Below are 24,556 nucleotides of genomic sequence, written 5' to 3'. Positions count from 1 at the left end.
AAATAATGATTCAAAGGTTTACATCCAGGGGTTACCCAAATAAAATTATCAAGGATGCTTGCCGTAAGGTAGAGAAAGTTCAGAGGGCCACCTCACAGAGAGTGTTGGGTACCCCGAGGGGGGACGATAGAGAGAGGCAGCTAAGAAAATTGGAATCAGAATACATTATTCGACTAAACAGTCGACATCCGTGGGGTTTGAACAAGGATGAAGACCTCTATGTTCATATTGGTTAGTTATGATAGCAGTAAAACAGTAGTGTTCTTACTGTTCAGGGCTTATTTCAATTTTAACTCTAATTTCAATTTTAAGTTGGCAGTACTGTTCAAGTGGCCATCCAATTAGCTAAACAAGTGATGTTGAGGGTATGTGGATATTTTTGTTAGTGGAACATATGAGATTAGAAGCATGGAGAGGGAGAAGAGAGAAAGAAAGAATGGGAGGAAGGAAAAGAAGAGAAAAAAAGAGAGAGAAAGCAGGAAAGAAAGAGAGTAGAAGATAAGAAGGAAAGAAGAGAGGGAGGAGGAAAAAAAAAAGATAGGGTATAGGAAATAGAAAGAAGAAAAAAAGAAAAAAGAGAAGGAGAGGAAAGAAGAGAGAAAGAGAGAGAAGGAAGAAAAAAAAAATACTTCTATGTCCATGATTTGTAAGAGGTGTTATATATGGGATGTAGGAGGGGCCACTTGGTTTGTGCATTTTTTCCTTTGGGGGCCAAGAAGACCGTGATGGTTGAAACACGTAGCCCTTTTCTTGTTTTTTGGATAATGGTGATTTTTTGATATGATATGGATTTTGGGATTTGAATAAACAATTTTTGTTGCATGGAGTGCCAGCATCTGAATCGAGTGTGGTGGAACATATATATATATATATATACATATATATATATATATATATGTACATATATATATATATATATATATACATATATATATATATATATATATACATATATATATATATACATATACATATATATATATACACATATATACATGTATATATATATATATATATATATACATATACAGCGGATAGGGCAGTTTGATGAACGGGAGGAGTAACAACATGGAGATGGTGGAAGCTGTGAAAGTAAGATTAGAGTCGGCACGTAACCTTTTTGATGAAAGTGAATCAGCATCACTCATTGAGGATCGGAAGAGAAATGCTGGTGTAAATGGCAGTATGAGCACAAAACAAAAATTATGGCAATTGGAGCGTTTATGTAAGAAATTAATAGAAGTTGGGAGGTTATCTCCTTGAATAATTATATTGAGGGGGCAGGATCCCTCGAGGTCTACATATTTTGATAACCCCCACGTATGCGAACCCTCATCCAAAACTGTTGGAGGAATGGTCGTGTTTAATGGCATCTACTGGTAAGGGCATGCTGGAATTGTTATCTAAATATGCAGCAATGGAATTGAAGGAAACAAGTGAGGATATTATGAAACTAAGAGAAAGCCTGGAAATCAGCCCGGAGAAGGAGGAAATCAATATTTTTATGAAAGAAATGGAAGTGAGATTGACTAAGTATGAGGATGAAATTAAATTAAGGAAAAAGCGAAAAATTTTGAGGGACAAGATGGATTACGCTATGGGAAGGGTTCTCACCTTTGGAAGGAGGTTTGATTTGGCTAGACAAGAATTTCGTCGTGATGAGTCGTTACAACAACGGGAGCTAATTTCGGGGGGATCAAGTTGTGATAACTTTTCAGATGTGGATGAACAATCAGGCCCAGTTGGTAGCCTAGGAGTACCATTAACAACAGCTGAGGTATATCGTTTTTTACAATTAAACCAACGACCTCGGAGAAAGCCTCCAGGAGGAAGAGGAAGCGAAAACGGAAAAGGAGGAGGAGAGTGAGGTCGTGTGGGAGGAGACTATGGTCAACAGGGAAGGTTTTTGCGACAAACTCGGAAGAAGAAGTAGTAAGTGTAAATAAGCTGACAGTGGTGAACATTTCTTCCCATGTTTTAACTGAGGATGAACTTTCTGTTTTGGAATTGGGTCTTTCATTTTGTCCTATGGGGGAATTTGATTATGTTAGAGCGCAAATAGATGTCTTTCAGTTTGTAAGGAAGTTGAAATTGTTAAAGTTATTTACGCAACAGAAAGAGAAATCAAAAGGGCAGGAGTATCAGAATAGGAATGGGGAAGAAGTGTCAGCATCAGAGGAATTGTGTATAGGGGATCTTGAGGGTTTGGCTGCCTTGAGGGAATTAGAAATTGGTGATAAAATGTGGGAGATTGAGAAGGATTTATTAGATGAATTAGGATTGGACTGTGACAATTTAAGTGGAAGTGGTTTTAAACCCAAGTCGAGATGTAATCCAACTACTCTGCATGATAACATTGATGCCTTCCACGAGGCAGTAGGATTTGATTTATTGCAATTATGGAAAAACAAGGTGAAATGTTGGGCTAATAATTTGACAATGGGTCAAAAACAAGCGCTTGAAAACTTGAGAAAGGCGACATCCTTTGTCATTAAGCCCGCAGACAAGGGTAGTAATGTGGTGCTGTGGGATGTGGGCAAGTATGAACAGGAGGCAAGGAGACAGTTGGAACTTTCTGGGTGTTATGAGGCATCAACAGTAATGGCATATAGGGCCTCTATCGAGACTTATAATTCTATGCTTCTCGATTGGTATGATCGAGGTTTAGTAAACAAAGATGAATTTGATTTTTTGATGGTAAAAAAAAAAAAAAACAATAGCACCGTGCTTTTATATGCTGCCCAAAATTCATAAAGATAGGGAAAACCCACCAGGAAGACCAATAGTATCAGCAAAGGGTAGCCTTCTGGAAAATACATCTATATACCTGGATCATTTTTTATGTCCTTATGTCTTGAATCTGGATTCGTATTGTAGGGACAGTATGGATTTTATTACCAAGATTAAGGACATCCCTTGGAAACAGAGTTACATTATGGTAACCATAGATGTGGTATCCCTGTATACCAGTATTAATCATGATTTAGGGATCAAGGCTTGTGAATACTTTTTTAGGGATAAACCTTTAAAGTTGTATGCACATACAAAAATGTTATCGGAAATGTTAAGATTCTGTTTGGAAAATAACTTTTTTTTGTATAATGATAAATGGTTCAGGCAGACTACAGGAACTGCGATGGGAAGCTGTTTTGCTCCAAGTTTTGCATGTCTATTTATGGGCTGGTGGGAAACCCAATATGTGATGACAGATGAGAATGACAGGTGGATGCAATACTTGATTTTTTGGACAAGGTTTATTTATGATATTTTTATGATATGGGATGGCCCGGAGGATATTCTATTGGAGTTTGTGGAAGGTTTTCAAAGGAATGATTTTAATCTGAAATTTACATATAAAATTGATAGGAGGATGATGGAGTTTTTGGATGTTCTAATCACAATAGAGGGTGACACAGTACAGACAAGTCTACAGTATATAGAAAGAGTACAGCTGGCAATAGCATTTTACATGCTAGAAGTGCCCATCCCGCTAGACTGAAATGGAGCATACCCTATGGGGAATTGTTGAGGGCAAGAAGGAATTGCAGTACTAATGTGGGCTTTGAAAAGGAAGAGAGAAATATGATTGCCAGATTTAGAGCTAGAGATTATCCTGGAAGTGTCATTAAGGATGCTTGTAACAAAGTAGCGAAGGTTAATCGGGAAAGTATTCTCTTTCCAAAAAAACAAATTAGTGATGTGAGGGTGATAAGATGCATTACTACCTTTAATGCCGGATCTAAAGCAATGGTTGATATTTTGAAGCAGTATTGGCATTTAATCAAAACTGATAGAATTATAGGTTCATTAGTTGGTCCCTATCCGAGAATAACATATAGGAAGAGGAGATCGTTGCGGGATATTCTTGTGCATAGCTATATGAATAAAAATAGGAATGAGCAGATGGGATTTATGAAGCAGGCAGGCTTTTATAAATGTATGAGATGTAAGGCATGTAAGTTTAGTAAAAATTGCAAAGCATATATGTTGCCCACAGGGGAGGAAAGAAAAATTGATAAGTTCATTAATTGTAATTCAGATTTTACTGTATATGTCATCAAGTGTCCGTGTAACCTCTGTTATGTGGGTAGTACAATTTTTCCTGTTAAGAAACGGATATTGGAACATTGGAGGGCGATTAAGAATAATGATGTCAATTACCCTATAGCCCGACATTGTAGAAAAACTCATGAGGGGAGTGTTGATGGTATGTTATTTTTTGGGATTGACAGGGTTATATCATCCCCACGAGGAGGAGACAGAGAACGGACCTTGAGAAAGATGGAATTGGAGTACATTATTAGACTTAATAGCAGAGCCCCGTGGGGGTTGAACCAGGATGAAGAACTGTATGTACATGTGGGTTAATGAAATTGTTAGTATTTTCACATTCTTTATGATCTTCAGGCGCTGTTTTGATTTGATTAGCTGACACCATTACCCAGGACTGTGAAATGAATTATTCAAATTAATTATTATAAGAGGGTATGAACAGCTATCAAATGTGTGTAATTTTAATAAATTTGGGTGAGTAAAGGTCTTTAGTGGCGATAAGAGTATGGGATAAAATTCTCTATTGGAGATATCGAAATGATGAGATGCTTATTTAATAATGTAAAAAACAATGTTAAGACCAATATCCCCCACTTTTTTGTATAATGAAAAATATTTTGGAAAAGTGATAATGAATTAGTTTTGAAGGGAGTCTCTGAATTAATAGAGTTCTGTGAGTAATATATATTTTTTTTTCTAAAACATAGGAATGTTAAACTAACAGTACCCTTAGTATTTTTTCTCAATATATTGTTTCTTAGTATTTTTTCTTTGTCTATTGGGAAACAGGATATGAATGAGGTGGGGGAGGGGGTGCAGTTTGTCTATTCACTTTTTGAATGAAGGTGGGCTATGAAGAAGACCGTTGAGGTTGAAACGCGTTGCCCGTAGCCTTGTATGTTACTTCGGTTTCGTGATTCCGGTTTGAAATAAAATTACGAGTGTGCAGTAGTACAGAGTGCCGGTGTTCTCCTTTGACTGCAGTTTGGGAGAAAATCTTTTAAATAATTACGGAGCCTACATCCGGAATCGTGAACCGGCCCCGTTGGTGGTTGTAGTCAGCTGCTGTAGGATTTCGCTTTTTCATATATATATATATATATATATCACTAAAAAAACAAAGGTTACAGGGTCATTATAGTTAGGCTCACATTTTAAATGTACAAAATCATAGAAATTCACCTCTGATAGCTGAAGCCGAGTCTCAAAATGGCTCCCAACACCTCCTGTTTGAAGTGTTGGCAGCCAATCAGATCTCTGTACAAGATCAGGAGGATTTGTCCTAAAGTAACTATAACTTGCGCCATCACCATGCACAGTTATTTGATTAATTATTTTACTGCAGATGTTACAGTGACATTATCATTGATGTTATCAAAGATGTCATGAGTGCCGTAGTTTGTGGGATACATAGCAGTGCAAGACGAGGGCACGAGTTATAGTTACCTTAGGACTCGAGTTATAGTAACCTGAGATAACTCTAACTATAATTGGTGAATTTCTTTGATTTTGTACGAATAAATTCAGAACCTAACTGAAGCATGGAGAGGGAGAAGGATCCCTGTAACCTTTGATTTTTTAAGTGAATTTCTATGTGACACTCTAAGCCAGCCTGACAGGGTATTGTTTTGACTTATCGTAGGGTGCTCCCTTATGTCTGGGCAAAGCTAACCCTCTTTGAAGAACTATAATGATAGCAAAACATGTGTCATGGGTTGCTTTTCGACATTCCAAGTTGGCTTGGATGGTATTTTACCAATCCAATGCTGTAATACTGTGCCACGAGTGGTAAAAGTATCTTCTCATGTTCCACCTTGGTGTAGATGGCACTGTGCTAATCCTATGTTTAAAGACTTTGCTGTAGAAATAGCAAAAGTCTTTGCCCCTTTTGAGCTTGGTGTGGATTGTGCTGTGCTGATTTTATTCTTAAAGTGATGAGATTCAGAGTGCCACTGTTTTTTTGGGGTGCTCTTTAAAGTGATGACCGCAATGGTAAAAGTTTGACAGCTTGTAACACACTTATTCATTTTTCACTTTACATTCCATAACACCGGTTATACTTATCTGATTTACTTGGTTTTAATATAATATTAATATAACAATCTGCTTTATTTTTATAAAATGGTGTTGGATTTCTTTTGAGTTGTGCCAATTAGTTATCGTGCATGTTGGAACTCTGAAATGCTTAACACGTGTTCCTCTAGTAAGGCCTGACTGCTCTTTGCCCGTCTACCAGAACTGAACTAATGATTTATTATTGTGATTCCCAGGACCAAGTTTAGGGTATTGTGAGAGAATTACATAGTGAAGCCTAACCAGCATCACTGCATAACACTCAAGTTTCCTATACTATGCTTAAAGACTCTGCTGTAAAAATGGCAAAAGGATTTGTCCTTTTCTAGCTCGGTGTAAAACAGACACTTGAGATGAGGAGATTCAGAGTGTTGCTGGTGTTGTAGGGTGTTCTATGCAGGAGCTGCTCTCCACCTAAACTCGGGAACTACCTAGAGTACTCTGAATATATATATATATATATAGATATATATAAATATATATCTATATATATATATCACCACCAGGTAGTTATAGTTAGGACCTAGTTTCTATAGAAAAATATATTTTGTTTTTGTTTTGTTAATAACTTTGGCGCCGTGTGGTGAATCTTCACGAACGTTTCCAAGAAAATACAATGCTCACTTCAGCTGGTGTCTTGAAAGTTTCTGGGTGATTCGTCATGCAGGGGCCAAGAAAAAACAGGGGGGGGGGGCAAAATGCATTTTCCCCATTCATTTTCCATAGGGATTTTGAACAGCGATAGCGCCAAAAACACCGGGCGGAATTACACCAAATTTGGCAGAAAGGTAGCTCTTGGTCCAGAACGTTTATTTGATATAAATCCATCTATGAAAGGTAATAAGAGGTCTATCCCCTACAACCTTACCAATGACAAGATCACTCCTAAGGAGTTGCTCATGATGCTTATGATGAAAACTATTTGGATTAACCCAGTCCAGTATGGTTATTATTATTGGTAACAGTTTGAATTTATTTACGAAAAAGTTTCATATGGCACCCACTGGTACATGACGATTTCATTCAAGTGGTACTTTGTTTATTTTCATGCTTTTCACTGATCCTCTCCCTGTCTGACGACCCTGTAAAGGCCAAGAGAAATTTCCACATGGGATGAGAGCAGTCGCTGCCTGGATAGAGCCAGCTGCCTCAAACTCAACTTGGACAAGACGGAGATCCTTGTAATTGGCTCCACCCCTTCTGTCTGGAACAACTCCTGGTGGCCTACCGCACTGGCAAACACCCATGCTCCCACTGACCATGTATTCAATCTGGGCATCATCCTGGAATCCTCTCTATCCATGACCCGCCAAGTCAACGCCATCCCGCCATCATGCTTCCACACCCTCTACCCTCAAAAGATCTTCAAGCGGATCCCCTTCGACATGTGGAAGACAGTCACCCATGCACTCGTCACGAGCAAACTGGACTACGGCAACACACTCTATGCTGGCATCATCAAGAAACTACAATCAAGACTATAAAGAATCCAGTTTGCAGCAGCCAGACTCATCCAGGACATCCTCAACACAGCCACATATCCTCCCACCTCAGAGAGCTACAGTAGCTCCCAGCCAACAAGCGCATCACATATAAACTCCTGATCCACACCTACAAGGCACTACACAACACAGGACCGACATACCTCAACCACCGTCTCGCCTTCTACGTACCCAACAAACAACTCCGTTCTTCCCAGCTCGCCCTCGCAGTTGTACCCATGATCCGGAAATGTGCAGCAGGAGAAAGATCCTGCTCCTACCTCGTAGCCCAGACATGAAACATGCTACCTCTCAAACTCAGGCAGACTGCATCACTGAAGCAGTTCAGGAAGGACCTCAAGACCTGGCTCTTCAACTGAGCAGCACACCCGCAAACAATGCCATGAGACCCTTCGGGTTATTAGCTATCCTTTAGAAATCACTGATTCATTGATTGATTCACTTTGTAATGGGTCAATCTATGGTGGGCACAAGTATTTTCTGTAAGTGATCAAGGCAGCAGACATGGCCAAAACGCATCTGTGTTTGGAGTAAAACCTGTTGCACTGCTTTCTGAGTAAGCGCGTCCTTATTGTTTGGTTGCATATTGTATATAAAAACGTAAAAGCAATGAATAAATTTACATAATTACAATTTAATAAAATAATTAACTAATAATTAATATATAATTGTTATTGAATAAATAATTAACATTTCCCCTCTACCCCTACAAACCTAGCAGCCTGGAGTTTAAATAAAAGTGAAAAACATACATGTTCCATAATTTACATATTTAAAATCAATTACATTTTTAATTAACATTTAATAATTAATTGTTAATCAATTATTATCTAATTAACTTCAGACCCTAGACCCCTACAAACGTAGCAGCACATAACTAAAATAAATAATTAAAATAAATAGGTAAATGATATTTTGCATAATTAAAATCAGTTAAATAATTAACAATTAATAAACTGTTCATTATTACTTCATTAACTTCCCAACCTAGACCCCTACAAACAACATATAACCAAAATTAATCACTGCTACATAATAAATATTAATCATAAAATGTATGAAATAGCTCATAATTCATTATTACCTAATTAACTTATCACCTTATCCTCCTACAATCCTAACAACTCACTACAACACTATAAATTACTATTAAAAATGAATTAAAAAATTATTCAACAGTAACATGAAATTTTTATTTCAACTAAAACACATCGAAATAATTAAAAATTGCATTTTTAATCACTACATTATTACAATATTACGTATCTCAAAAAAGAAATTATTGTCAACGTGATTTGTGTATGACAATATTTGTCTGTCACGATATTTAATTTCTGAATGTTTCTGTCTCCAGATATTTTTAACTCGTTATTTTGTCCAGACATCCTCTCATTGTTTCAGGCCATTAGATGAATGGCACTGTATACTACCATATAGTGGTACAAAAGCCAGCAATTCAAGTGATGAAAGTCACTCAGTTGTACGAGAAGAGTAAGACTTGCTGTAGGCAGTTTCCAGAATGGCCTCTTTCAACAAGACAATATTCTGCAAAGGGGACAACCATGGATTAGCTTTGTTTATAGAGATGCACTGTAGAGATTCCTTCATACCTCATGATTCTTTATGCTTGTGGGCAAGAGCTGAAAGGAGCAGTTGCAAGGAAGAATGTTTTATCTGAGTTAGCCCTCCCATCATGTTTTTTGTTCTTCTACTTGGAATGTTGGCCAGAACATAACCCATATAAACCCCATCTTGTGGTTGTCTGCTGCAAAAATTGAATCTTCATTTGCTTTTCAGAAGTGCAGAAAGAAGTTTCAGTATAACCTATAAATGGGCATGGACAAAATGTATCTCTCTTTGGTCACTGAGTCTGGAGTTGAAGATGCTCTTTAACTCATATCATGGGATGCCATACCACATTACACTGGATTGGAGGGCACCAGGAGACATTTATGAAATTGTTAAGTAGGGTCCTAATATTACAGTCCATTTGTAATATCGATTTCAAGCTAGGTTAGGCTAATGCCAGAGTTTCTGAGGCTTCTGAGGTTGGATTACTGAACAGGAACAGCTAACCACTGGCAGGTGAATATTAGGATTGGAGGGTAGCCTTGATGTTTGTATACACAACATGACATGGTCAAGAAGGTAGAGTAAGACATTATCCTTGGTGAATGGCATTTTCTCTTCCTCATCTGTGTGACTTTATGTAACGACACCTCTGATTGGTCTAGGTGATAACATGAAGCACATGGCAGGTCAAAGGAAGTAGAACACAGGAGGCAGGAGATTGTTTTTTTTATCCGAGGTGTTACCACGGCCTGGGGCAGAGCTAAGTCTGTGAGAAAATGTAGGTTCTAAGACCCAGAAATATTCTGCTATAATATCAGAAGTCATGTATTTGTAATGACATTTAACAACCGACCTTTGTTCATCCATGTGTAAGCAGGTTTCAGAACTGATGTTGAATGAAACATAGCTAATGAATGAGAACAATGGGCATGGGCATAATGGGAGTCTAACACAGTGGTTGTATTGTGTAAGTTACTGTTGAAACTTGGAGCAGATCAGGAAATAGTTGGAGAGATAAACACCTACAACCTAAACAGTATTCACAAGTTTAGCCAGTTCATGGCACAGGATGAGAAAACCAGCAGGTTGATTAGGGCAGTAACATACTACAAGCATGGGCAGAAGCAAGGTGAAACAATAGCCCACTCACTTCTGCGTTTTCTTCTCTGCTAAACCCTACAATTGTATACAGAAATTTAAATTTTTCGTCATGGATAGTGAAGACAGCCCCTGTGTCACAAATCTCTGTCTTCACTCTACCCCACTAGGGAGCCGGCCTGTGGGCCTTACAGTGTTGGGTTACGTTTCTTGATCAGGTGGCATATAACTATATTTATCTTCAACCTCTCAAAATTAATTCTGCACATGCCTTCTGATCAAGACGTCTGCCAGAGTTTTGGGGAAACTTTATTCTCTTTAGAAAGGGGAAGACAGAGTACATCTGGGTCTTGATCGTTCAAAGCCACTGTAAGTAATTACAGACAAAAAGCCATATTTTGTTACAGTCCAGCATTAGTCATGGTTGCAGTCTTTTTGTTGAGGGTGAAGGTTTTCCAGCACAGGTTTTTGCTTCATGAATTTTGTGAACTTCTGCAGTGAATTCCTATTTCCTGTGCACGTATTTCCCTGCAGCTGTTTCAAAATTCCTTAGTCAGTGTTTTTTAGCAGTACATCTTTGGTTCTTGAGCAAATACTGTTTAGAAGCACATATGTATTTTCTGAGCTAGCACTATTGAGAAGTGCACCCTCCTAGCACTGTTTAGCAGTTACCTCCTTTTCCTAAGCTTATAGTGGTTGCAGTGAATTCCCTTTTCCCATTTCTCTGCTCTGTATCTCCTATTTTTCAACGGTGGGGGTGAACTGGATTGGGGTGGGGAGGATTGGATTAGGGTGGGGTACATCGGAGTGCAGTCAATTGTGGTGGATGGATTGGAGTGGGGCAGATTGGTTTGGAATGGGCCAATGGGGTTGGAGTGGGGTGGATTAGATTGGAGTAGGGTGGATTGGATTGATTGGAGAGGGGTGTACTGGATTGAAGTGGGGCAGATTAAGGTGGTTTGGAGTCGGGTGGATTGGACTGGAGTAGGGTGGATTATTGTGACCTGAAGTGGGGGGGATCCGTGGGGGGGATTATATTGGAGTGAGCTGGATTAGGTAGTGGTGGACTTGATTGGAGTGGGTTAGATTGGATTGGAGTGGAGTGGGGTTGGTTGGATTGGAGTAGGGTGGGTTGGATTGGAGTAGGGTGGGTTGAATTGGAGTGGGATGGGTTGGACTGGTATGGGGTGGGATGGACTGAAGTGTAGTGGATTGGACTGAAGTGGATTACAGGGGAGTGGGGTGGATTGGATTGGGGTGAGGTGTATTAGATTAGAGTGGGGTAGACTAGACGGGCTGGATTGAGGTGGATTGGATTGGTGTAGGGTGGATTAAATTGATGTGGGTGGACTGCATTGTAGTGGAACATATTGTTTTGGATTCAAAGTGGGACTGATGGGAGTGGGACGAATTGGAGTGGGGTAGATTTTTTTCAATTGGAGTGGGGCACATTGAAATGGATTGGAGTAGGGCAGGTTGTTTTGGATTAAAGTGGGGCAGATTGTTTTGGATTTGAGTGGAGCAGAATGTTTTGGATCAGAGGGGGCTGATTGGAGTGGGCAAGATTTTTGGGATTTTAGTTTGTCAGATTGTTTTTGAGTGGAATGGGGCAGATTGGAGTGGGGCAGATTGTTTTTGATTGCAGTAGGGCACACTGGAGTGGGCAGATTGTTTTGGATTGGATTGGGGAAGATTTCAGTGGGGGAGATTGTTTTGGATTGAAGTGGGGCAGACTGGAGTGGTGCAGACTGGCGTAGGGCAGACTCGAGTGGGTGCACTGGGTTGGTATGGGGTGGATTGGATGAGAGTGGGGTGGACTGGGATGGACAGGAGTGGATTGGATTGGTGTGGGATAAAGTGGGGCAGTTTGGGGTGGATTGTAGTGGGGCGGATTGGGGTGGACTGTATTGGGACGGATTGGGGTGGAGTGCACGATTATGTGTTAAAGCATCATTTCAGAAATTATACATAATAAAGAAACAATGTTGCTTTGCAATATTTCAAACAAGTTCATCGTCATGTTTTGAGATGAGCGCCCACGAGCAAAAACAAAAGAAAACATAAGTGTAAAGTGAGAAAAGACAACTTAGCAAAATAAAAGAAAGTTGGCTTTAAAAAATAAAATTTGGCAATTTTGCATGTCCTGCTGGTCACGTTTTTGCCAGTCACAAGCCTTCTGTTTGTGGGGCACTAGAGGTTAAAAAGAACAAAATAGTGCCTCGATCACGTTGGGAGCTGTGGATGGGCACTAATTAAGTTGAGTCAATCAGTGCTTGGCCCCTGCTCCACACAGAGGAACAGAAATTATGCCAGGCTTCCTTTGACAAATTACGAGGCTGCAAAGAAAAGTGCCATGCAAAGCAACAAATGATGAACCACAGGTGGGCTCTGAGCCCTTTACTGTACACAACAGACTCTTGCAAGTGAGATACATGCGCTAGCACATGCACTTGTAGTCTCTATGCTAAAAAGGCAAGGGTCAATTAGAAGTGAAAGAAAGTGGGAGCTGAAAAGCAGAGTTTTCATTTGTCTACAAAATGGGACAATTTTTTATTGGCATCTCAGATCCTAATGAGCATGCATGCACACTCAGGACCACTACATTACAGAACAAGACCCAGAGCAACATATTGTGCACCATATGTGAGCAATGAGGGGTGTGTGTGTATGTGTGTGTGATGAACCACTGTGGGCACTGTGAAAATCATTTTACATCTTCACTATCAACAAGCAGTACAGATTGTATGTTGGAGGTAGCCAACCAAACTAGGTATGTATTTTGCTGACATTTCTGAAGCTTGGGGAAGTTCCCAGGCATGGAATGAGTGATACATTGGCCTCTCTAGATGTTCACGAGGAGCAACCATTACGTCCTGTCTTTTGTCCCCTTCAATTTTCAACCACATGTGATTAATAGGCAGTATAGGAGGAGGGAGCAGGTGACATAGGTATCTTTAGAAGTGTAGCTAGTCTTTGACCCAGAACTGCCCTTTTATTTTTCTGGAAGTGCTGTTTCCAAAAGACTGATGGGTGTAACATGTTCCATTTCGGCCCGTGTTTTGGGTTTCTCTGACTAAGACATTTCTAGTTCAACTTCTCCTTCAAGGTGTCACTTCAAGACAAAGACTATTGCTGGTCTGTATGGTGATGAAACACAACGTTACAGTACCACTTCAAACTAGCCCTAGAAATCTGCTACGACAATACACAAACCCTGTATGCAAATATAAGTAAAAGAAGTGGACTGAGACTTCAAGTCAGGACCTGAGCTTGCAAAATTCCACAACATGTTGGGGAAACTTCTGAGATCCAGGGCTGGTATCATTGACAGCCAGCTTTGCAGTCAAATAAACAGATATTAACTGACAAGACTGACATTTTCTGCTGGATGTGCTGATGATCTCCCTTGGATGGGGAGCCTGCCTTGCTACTTAGAGGGGTGTTTGAGGTATCCCTGCAGTTGGAGATTTCCAAGAAGAGATTGTCTGGTGAAGGAACGTCCTGGAGAGAAGAGAGACCACACAAGAAAGTGCAAGGGAGAGCTGCACTGAAAGATACTGAGGGGAGAATGGCACTGCAAGAAGCTGCAGTGAGCCCTGTAAACTCTGTACTTGTATAGGACAGTACTCACCCGCTAGGGTCTCAAGGTGCTGTACGCATACCACTGTGGAACCCCTCCTGGCTTTTCCCTGTGAGGTGCCCACTCCTGGGCAACCTCCAAGGTGAAGCCAGGCATCCCAGCACTGTTGTGGAGATTAAGCAAGCTATTGCCCAGAGTTACAGAGTGGGACCCATGAATTAGATTAGGCACCGATGCGAGAATTATTAGGTCTGAGGAAATTGAGCCCAAGACCCACCGAGGCAGGAATTGAACCCTGGTCCCGGGCCAGATTTCTGCATCAGGGTCTGCTGCTCTAACCATTGAGCCACACTTCTCCACTCCCTGCACCCCTGGCTGCAGAAGCACCTGCCCGGCTAACCCGAGTTGGGCCTTGAGAGGCTTTTCACCATCCTCCATGGTGTGGAAGAGTTATTGGGGTTGCTGAATTGAACTGACACTAATAGTTAACCAAGTAAGGAGTTCAGTGAGTGCAGGGACAACCTGCCACCAAGAGGAATCCCCAGCTTCCCAAAGTATTTGTTGGACTGCAGCCATACCTCGTGCTTTTTTCTGTCATCAAAAGTATTGAGTGTGGTGGTATGGGCTGCACTGGTGTAATGTTCCACTCATTCAGCACTGCAGCCCAGGAATCCTGAAATTCAGGCTCCATGTGTCAACTTTCGTGCCCCACAGATTCCCAAACCACCAACAAATTCCCAAGCTATTGGTGGGTGAAGCACCCTCCTTACTCAGTGGATATCTAGGTTGATTCTACTCTTTATTGGGTGGGAGGTTTTGTTTCGCCTGTGACAGTGCTGTGTGAATCTGCCTGGGGACACTGACATGCTAGCCTGCAGGAGTGGAGGAGCACAAGTGCAAATGGGTGAAAGAAGGGTTTGTGATCAGATGGCTAGAGGAAAGCAGTATGCCCCTCCTACTGGTATCCTTGTACTGCATCATGAGGTAAACAGTCCTGTCAAGTAATGCACCATTGAAAAGAAAGAACAAGGTAGCACAGAAAGCATATGAATTGACTATCCTGCTCAAGAAAAACACCTATTACACTGTGAGGCTGATGTGTCTTCTTCCCACAATATTGTATTACAAACAATTATTATGCTCTATTGTTTTGTACAGTATATTTTGCACAATTGTGGGAGAATATAGTATTTTTATTACTAGGTTGAAGCACTCATCAAAATATTTGAAGGTACTTTGTAAACTGCTGAGTAAGCCTTAGACTACTCGACCTGCTATACTTGGAGTCAAATGCAAAAGTGGTGTACCTGGTACTGGTTTCAGGGTCCTGGTACGTCAGCCCGGATGGAGCAAACATCTGAACAGCTAGGTGTGTGGCTAGTGCCATCACATACATTCCTCAAAGAAAAAACATAGCTTACACTTTTGAAAAGCGAACAGCGAGTAACGTTTTTGTCCCCGGGACTTTATTGGCTGTATCGTAACATTCTAAGTCACAACTAAAATATATCCCTTTCTTAAATTATTTCTTTAGGTAATATCGCATTGTTGTCATTAAAATAGGTATAATCATCAGTCTCCTTTACAGTAATGCTACAGGACCTCTGCATCAAAGCATGCTTGGGGGACCATCAAATACAGTTTGCCGGTGAGCTGTCTAATTACGACAGGCAAGAAGCCTTGAAACACGATCCATCCTCCAATAAAACATTGGAATGTTGAGAGCGCCACTGAAGAAAACTGAGTGGCTAAATGCCAATAAAGGCTGGTACAGGTCTTATTCACCAACATTAGATTGATTGCTCTTTGGTTTCTCCCTTTTTAATATACCCTGCACTCTCAGTTGAGGAAAATTCTCAAAGCCCCTCTATCTCCAGCTGTAACTTCTGTTAAAGGCCTTTCCAAAGTTATGGATCCTTACCCACAGCTCGAGATTATAACTCGGGTTCAGGGCATTTAGCAACTCATATAGCCCTCAACAGCGAGCTATAGCTCTTTATAAGATACCAGAGTTTGCGAACCAGAACAAAACTGTGCTAATTCAAAAACAATACCTTGAAAGAAATCTAGATGAAACATTCTAAAAAAATATACAATCGTCAATTGAACAGTCTCTCAAAACTCTGTTTTATCTTACCTGCTCCAGCGCAAAAATGTGTTGATTGAAATAAAACTGGATCTGTTCGTTGGCGATGTTAATACAAAGCTGTTCAAAAGAGTTTTTCTTAAAGTTTTCAAATCCAAAAATGTCCAGGATGCCCACGTTCATTCCATTCTCGTCATTGCTAACACAACAAAGAAAGAGTCGAATGTGAAAAGGGGTTTCATTGCATATTCTTCATTGTGTGTTAAGTGGGTGTATGGTGACCACCTCACTCTATATCATTATAAACTCTGCTTCCAATCCTGGGCTTTTCCCATGATAACCTACCGCAACCTAACGCATTCTGGGAACAACTAGTTTGACGTACACACCTGAAAAGCCCAAGAACAGAAACAGTGTTCAAAATATCATGGAGTGACGTGGTTACCCTGACTATAAGGATACAGTAGGATATTTTACCGTTCTAATTACAAGTTAAAAAACTCAAGAAAATGCATGTTCCGGTTACATGTCTAAAATGGCATACAATTAGATTCGGTGTACATTCTTAGGCTCCAAAATATCGATTGAAAACATTAATTAATATTTATTTGGATCCCTTGCATGTTATCAAATAAACTTCATAATGTGTTTGTAATATATCAACCTCCACTTGGCATATCGGGTCTCTAAGCCCAATCCATCTAGCTCTTAGGTTATTACCTACCAACACAACTATATGCGTCACTTCAAGCGGCATATCGGCTCTCTGCCCACATTTCACTGCGTGCTTGAGTTACCCTTCCTCCGATGAAAAATGTCTAGTTGTTTTTCAGTTCAGAATGTTAAAGGCACTAGTACAGTTCCCCATCAAAGGTGCAATTCAGAGAGAAGGTAGCTGAGACATAGGGGTTTTAGAATTAGAAGGGAAACAGCAAGTGGTCATGGTATGTTGGTTCTACTACTGAATACCCACCCACAGAATATCGACCTAGAAGAATATGGTGGGCAGAAGAGGAAGAAAATATCAAAAGGTAATTGCATATTGGAAAGTGTAGATTCAATATTCCTAATTCTACTTCCATGTGCCTTGAAGAGATATATATAAATTGCCAAGGTACACATATGTGGATTTAGGTATAGAAAATCTATACTTACCTTTCGATATTTCTGTTGCTATATTTTGTCCTTGAGGTTCTGTGCCATCAATATCCTGCTTTTGATATTCAGGGTGCACATTAGATGTGTTGGCCAGTTAAAGGAAAACCTTTCTTCTCCTTTGGAAAAATTGTTTTTGCAGAACATTAAGTAATCATTCAATAGGTAGACACCGAGCGGGCATGCAAGGTAGAATGTGTAGTAAGACACATTTACGACCATAGAGAGTATTCAAAAGGTTAATATCTGCCTCTGACTGCTAGTGACATTTTTTCTTGTATCATGGGTTTCAGTGTATTTCCAATGATCATTTGCCAAACCTACTGCTTCCTTCAACATTTTTAATGTGGTGGCCCTTTGTTGACTACCATGTAGCGTGAACTAGGAGTTAAGATAATGTGTGAGGTACAATTAATGCTTCTGATTTGTTCTGGATCTCAAGGTCAAACTGCATGAGTGTCACTGAAGTCGAGCTGCCAAATTATTCAATTATTGAGGTACATTATCTAGGAAATTGGAGTTTGCAGGCCTGGAGTAAGGCTAGGTCATAAGAAAATGGTTGAATGAACAAGGGTGGGGGACAAGAAAACATATCAGCCATATTGATTAACTCATATATTTTTACAGTTTTTGACAAGGAATGTATTGTACTGGAATTGTATGTATACAGCTCTTCAAACACCAGAGGAGGAACCGAACGTATTTGTGGACAGGTAGCACATTACTAAGTGGGCGTTCTATGGAAAGAAGAGTGTCCCTGTCGTGGATTATATGGTAGTGTATGATATAGGGCTATTGGAGTGTTGTTTTGATGTGCCTATGCATGAATTTGAAGAGAAAAGGAGTGAGGGTTAGGATGCTTAAGTATTAAGAGGTTAGGTGTGGATGAAGAGGAGATGTGTGAGTGTAATGTGGTGTCTGTGAACCCACAGTGTGGAGACTCTCTCGTTTTGAAATGCATCCTTATCCTTCTTTCTTTATGAGAAGTAAACATGGGTCGTTATGTACACAACATCTGACATGTTCTTCCTCTGAGCCTTGTAAAAATACATAAGGAATATGTACATTTGTCTGCTTAGTATCTACTTTTTCTAGATGAGGGAAGAGTTAAGCCTGGGCTGAATTTCAATAGAACAAGGGTCAAGAGGACGACTATGGAGGGGTCTAATGTAGAACAGATAGACTTCTTTCTAAGAAAACCAATACATTGCTTTCATCAAACATAAAAATGTCAAGCAAAGAGAGTCCATAGGAGTGGATGCAGATCTGGGTTCGTCATGGTCTGTCACTACAGTTTTTAGGCATAGCGCATTAGCACTGCCAACTTTACCATCTGTTCACCTTGTCATATTTCTACTTTCATGCATCTTAATCAGTCCAAGGCTGCCTAGTTCTGATCCCACCTCATACCCTTTTCTTTCATTACCCTGTTCTTCCTGTCTCCTTAGCTCACTCTAGCAGCTTGTTTTTCATACATTCATTCCCCATTGGTCAATGTTTTCCCACCCTCCCATTTCATTCTTTCTTTTCTGCCTTTCTCTTTCCTGCCCTGGGTCAAAGTCTGATGATGAAAAATAAAGCCAGGTCCCCAATAATGAGTGCTTGTACCCACCACCTGGAACCACTGGAACAAATTAAGCAGGGAGTGGGGGATTTCCTTTCATTTTCCTAATTATCTCTAAAGGAACTGAATTGCATGCTGGATGTGTTCCCCTTATAAGAAACACAGCCTTGTCCGATCCATTCCAAGGTTCCCAACAACTGGTTCATCAACTTATCCTCTCACTTTCTTACATATCTCAGGGTTACAGACCCATTCTTGATCACCTGTAACTAGGACTCTACTTTTCTCACCCACTAGATTCCTTTACTCCACCTCGAAGGTAGATGGAATCTTCCACATTCCTTGGAAAGGATGTACCACAGCGGTCAGAGTCACTGCCTTGGGAAGTAGATATTCGGGTTTAAGCATTGGCATTGGCGCAACGTTCTGTGATTCTGAGCAAATCACTTAATCTCCCTGTGCCCATGGACAGCGCCCTCAGGCCCTCATGGGTGATAAGTCACGCAATATAAATATACATTTCTCAAGTCAATAATATGGAAGCTTATAGGGGTGAGATCACCACCGGACAGCAATTTAACTTCATTGAATATCAGAGCTCTGTCTTACTGTAGCTTAAGAAAAAGTGAAGAGAATTTTTAATCTGTCCTATGTTCACTCATTCTCACTTAGACACAACATACAACGTCTCTCATTCCCTGTTGTTTTTATTTTACCTTTGTTGACCATTTTGCAAAGCAAAATAGTTTTTGTGGCACAAATATTCTTATATAGCAGCTACACAATCCGAGAGAGTACAATAATACTTCAGATTCGAAGGTACTTCATCATTTTAGCCCATACATTACCACACATTATCTATTTTTTTAAATAAAATGTGCTAACATCGCCCGATCTCACAACCTCAACATCATCTCATATGCAGATGACACCCAGCTGATCCTCTCCCTCACCAAGACCAACCTCCACAAAATAATGAAGGCAATCACCAAATGGATGAAGAACAGCTGCATGAAACTGAATTTCGACAAGACTGAGGTCCTCATCTTTGGCTCCACCCCTCCACATGGGATGACTCCTGGTGGCCTCCCACACTAGGAACAGCACCTACACCCACCGACCATGCACGCAACCTGGGATTCATCCTGGAATCTTCACTATGTATAACCCAGCAAGCCAACACCATCTCCTCCTCCTGCTTCAACACCCTCCGCATGCTTCAGAAGATCTACAAATGGATCCCCACTGAAACCAGAAGAACAGTCACCCAAGCCCTCGTAAGCAGCAAACTGAACTACTGCAATGCCCTCTACAAAGGAACCACAGCCAAACTCCAGAAAAGACTGCAACGCATCCAGACCGCCTTTGCACGCCTCATCCTGGACATCCCCCACCACTGCCACATCACAGCCCACCTGAGAGACCTACATTGGCTCCCCTTCAACAAGAGAATCACCTTCAAACTCCTCACCCACTCTCACAAGTCACTGCACAACACCGGACCAGAATACCTCAAAAAGACGGCTCTCCTTCTACACCCCGACCCGACAGCTTCGCTCCGCTGACCTTGCCCTCGCCACTGTCCCATGCATCGGCAGAACCACCAGCAGCAGATCGTTCTCACACCTTGCCGTTAGGACGTGAAACACTCTTCCCACCCACCTGCATCAGACCAAGACCTCCTTACCTTCAGGAGACATCTCAAGTAATGGCTGTTCGAGCAGTAGCAGCCCCCTCTCAGCGCCTCGAGACCCTCACGGGTGAGTAGTGCGCTTTACAAATTCCGTGATTGATTGATTGATTGAATCTTACCATGTAAACTGTTGCATTAACTGTGCAGTGTGAGAAACTACATGACAAGATACAACTCCATTTGACGACATGCCATTATGTGGAACTTACCATATATTTTTATCTGGCTGAAGAAGTGTGTTGATGCGATTTACAATCCAGCTGAAAAGTCGTCCATAGAGTGCCTTTGACATGGCGTCTCGCACGTCGGCTGCTTTGTCCACAGTGTTAGTCCGTATGATAGTCTCCCCTCGTGTTACCACACAGTGTGAAGTGAGAGCTTCCTGGAGTTCTTCTGCACCAATGCTGAGCTGAGTTGCAGCTAAAAAACAGATCAAAAAAACTCAGGGCAAACCCTCAAAACTTCAAGTAGTAGTTCCTCAATGTGGCAATCACACACATGGGAGTTGAGAGCTTGGGCATTCACCATAACAACATGATACAATGAATGCCCATTGGATTCTAGGAAATGTCGGTGACATTAATCAACATATGGGTCAGGATACTTCAAAGCATACAGATAAGGCTCGGCTTACTATGCATTTATCTGTTAGAATGTGAAATATGAAAGACTGGAAAAACTGTCTGACATAAATGCATCATGATACCTTTTGGTAAAAGGGCCACATCACAAAGTTGCTATACTTCTTTTCACACCTTAATAGGCCTTCGAGATGGGCAGGGGGATTTATTTTATTTATATGTCCCAGGGGCATCACAGTGTTTCATAATAAAGCCAGAGCATATCAATAACAAATAGAACATATACATGTACATTAAAGGTGGAGTGAATGCCGGGTTAGCCTCTTCTGGGAGGTAGAACCCTTTACACATATTCATAGCAAAACATATCAATGAAAAGCAGGTGGGACAGTACTTCGTGAGGATCATCAATAGTTCATGCAGGTTGAGGTAGAGATACGATTGGAGGGTGCGAATGGAGGAGGACGCAGATTATTACAGGTGTCGTTCAGAGGAGAGCTTTGAGGCCTTTTTTGAAGGTGAGAGGACATATTCAGCTGGAGGCACAGTGGGAGGAAGCTTCAGAGTTGTGTTGCGCTTCCGGAGAAGGATTGGTTAATGTATCACTTGTGCTTAAAGGTGTGGGGTTAGAGGAGCAGCAATTGAGTGTTTCTTGAATCTAGGTCAGCACCTAAGATTTTCAGTTTCTTGTAGAGGCAAGTGAATAAAGAGGAGTGAAGAGCTTTATGAGTGGTGCAGGCAGTTTTTAATTGAGCTCTCACCTCTGTGAGAGAGAAGAGGGAGGCATAGCTTTCAGGCTAAATTCATGGAGGGCACAGTTCTTGCTGAAGGTGGTGGGTGGGGGGAATTCAAGCAAGTTCTACTACCTAACAATTCATGGTATTTCTATTCAGATGGCCATAATCTCTGTTGCATCACTGGTGGAGAGCAGAGTGAGGCAGGCCGCTGCACCCATATGTTTTGTCCCTTTCCTTTCTATTCTCCCCCAGTGACAACTGTGGGACTTTTCAGCTAAACGACATGCTTGGCGATGGAATGGGTGCTCTGCCAAGTGGAAACCACTGTTCTCAAATGTCAGTTTGGTTGAAGGCAGACCTTTTTATATTTAATGCCAGACTCCAACACTCTCAGGCATGCTCTTGTACTGTTTTTATTTAATTTTCTTTGTCACAATTGTAGTCACTACTGAGACCGGAGTCAAGGGTATCACCACAATTATGTGTCTTAAAGTGAAGGCTGCAAGGCATATTCTCTGCACATTCTCTGGTGGAGTCTTTCTGTTGCACTGATCAAAAAAATTAAGGTCAAGAGCAAAGGAATGAAAGCAGCAAGTATCTCAGACATTGTTGGTCTCCAGCAAACACATGGGGAAAAGGGTCTCCCAAGCAGGCCTTGCCTAGTGTATATTTATCTTTCAGTCCTTGCTGGTGCTATAGCACTCCTTCCCTAGAATTACACTTAACTATGCCTGGTTAGGTCACTCTAAGGGACACTGGAGGTAGTTACCATTCAGAAGAAACAAGAGCTTCATTTAGAATTACCAAGGTGAAACATGCAAAGCGTTTTCAGAACTCTATATGAATTTCTGCCAACTCTGTTTTTCCAGCCCAAAATGTAATTAAAATCACAGCTAACATGTTTTTGAAAGTTATCCCTGTTGTTTTCTTGTTTGTTCTCCTTAGGGAAACATTCATCCATCTTCATCAACATTGAAATAACAACTCCGTCTCCACCAACAGTGAAATAAAAACTCTGGTTAAGGTAGTTTATCTAACAAAATGTCTCCCCAGATCTTTACTTCACTTGTGCATTGGAAGCCAACCAGAACACATACAACACCATGAAATAAGATAAAATATTCTATATATACTGATACGATATCATACAGTTTCATGCCATGCCATAACATAACATACAAAGATTAACATAATATAGTATAGTTTACATGATATAATAATCCATGTTTCATTTTAAGCATGTCTTTTGTCAATCATATTCCTTCACTAGGTCCAGGAAGACTAGTAATCAAGATGGAAATGTTGCACTGGAAATATGTGGATTCTTTTTACCATTTTCTAAAGCTTCTGCATCAGGCACTTCACTTTTGTCTGTTTGATGTTGGGAAGCAATGGCAGTAAACTCAATGTTTCCAATGTTGAGAATCCCAGCCAAGATTTGGTAGACAGAATTCACTTCCTGTAAATAAACACAAGAACCAGCCATGGTGTTTAAAAGTAGGACATGTACAAGTTTAAAGTTAACTATGTTCTTACAGTGACAGAGCCCCAAAATATATTTTCACTGTAGCTGGGTTAGCTGTTCCATACAAAAGAATTCAGATACAATATTACATTTAATAATGCTATCCCCACCTAGTAAACAGCTACAAAATTAAGTCCTTGACTTTTTACAATATTTATTACATGCCCAATTCACTAGTAAAGTCAGATTTGTAAGAAATATTTTAGCAAAGGGACTTTTAGAAAGTCACCCTTTCCCTGCCTAAAGCCTCTAGAAGCCCATTAGCAAAAGCTTCCAACTGTCAACCAGGAGCTAGGTATGCCACTTGATGAAGTTTGAACTTGCTCCCAGAACTCAAACAAAGGCCTTGGGTGTAGGGAGGTGTCTGTTCCTTTGGCAGGATGACCATCTGGACTGTGCCAAGGAACTTAATTACCTTCAAAGATGCCTACTTTGTCGCAGTCAGATGTAGCTAACACCTGGGCCTACTTCATCCTTCTAGTCAGCCAGGCACCAATCTCAGTGTGAAGGGAGCTGCCCCCAAAACTGGTTTTGAGTAACCATGGGGGAGGGGTTGTTCATTGCCTGGCCACACCTCTGGGATGGGCATTAAAGCTCTGCACAGGGGGAGAAAGGTTTTATCGTCTTGGTTTTAGGGAGAGAGAGGAACTGTAGGATCATTTGCTGTACAGCACACAGGAACTCCTACTGTGAGAGAACAAGCGGCTGGAAGCCTTTTCCTAAAGAGTCCAGCTGATCAGTTTCAACTAAACTTGCTCTGGTGTCAGCTGATGGCTCGTGCTGTAGTGAGTCATGAACCCCAAGTGATGTTCCTGAGGTCCCTGGACCCTTGGCTGTGTTAACGTTTACTCCTCTTAATATCCTGAAGAACCTGGGACTTAGAAAGTTTTTAGCTCCAAAGACCGCTGGTGGCCTGGGACAAATCTGCCAAGTCAATCTTGTGAAGGTGGGTTGCCGCTGGGCAAAAGATTCAGGTTACTCCCTTTCTGAGATTTTCCACAGCAGCAAATCTGTTTCAGCGATACCTCACTTTAAGGAGCCCTGTTTGGCTACAGCATGCAGCCTGCCCTGCGGAGGAATCTGAGGTCCAAAATAAAACTATGGGCCTGATTTAGATGTTGGCGGTAGCAGTCCTGCCCTTGACTTTTCAATAGGAAACCCGTCCGCCGGCATGACGGTCCACCCGCCGTGTTTAGATGTTGGTGGTCCCATAGTACGAAAGCCCACATTGGAGCAGAGAGGGATAAGTGGATGCCAGTGGGACCCTAGCAACGCTTCCCACTGTGCAGATTTGGATGTGCCTTACCACCAAGAAAAAAGTGGTGATCAGACCTCCA

At 41.0% G+C, this 24,556-nt stretch overlaps 1 protein-coding gene across 1 annotated transcript in view; it reads right to left on the bottom strand.

The window, feature by feature from the left end:
* The window catches only part of MYO3B (myosin IIIB), a 1,099,693-nt gene that overhangs the window by 828,593 nt on the left and 246,544 nt on the right, over positions 1-24,556 (bottom strand). Inside the window, exons 10-12 of the mRNA XM_069221545.1 lie at positions 23,027-23,153; positions 20,586-20,796; positions 16,016-16,163 (exon numbers count right to left, since the gene is read on the bottom strand). Coding sequence (XP_069077646.1) covers positions 16,016-16,163; positions 20,586-20,796; positions 23,027-23,153 — 486 coding nt within the window. The remainder of the gene's footprint in view (positions 1-16,015; positions 16,164-20,585; positions 20,797-23,026; positions 23,154-24,556) is intronic.

The sequence above is a fragment of the Pleurodeles waltl genome, chromosome 3_1 (genome assembly GCF_031143425.1).
Source record: "Pleurodeles waltl isolate 20211129_DDA chromosome 3_1, aPleWal1.hap1.20221129, whole genome shotgun sequence".
In the NCBI taxonomy this organism is placed as follows: Eukaryota; Metazoa; Chordata; class Amphibia; order Caudata; family Salamandridae; genus Pleurodeles; species Pleurodeles waltl.
The sequence above is the reverse complement of the archived record's forward strand: the minus strand, read 5'-3'. Positions and strand labels throughout refer to the sequence as shown.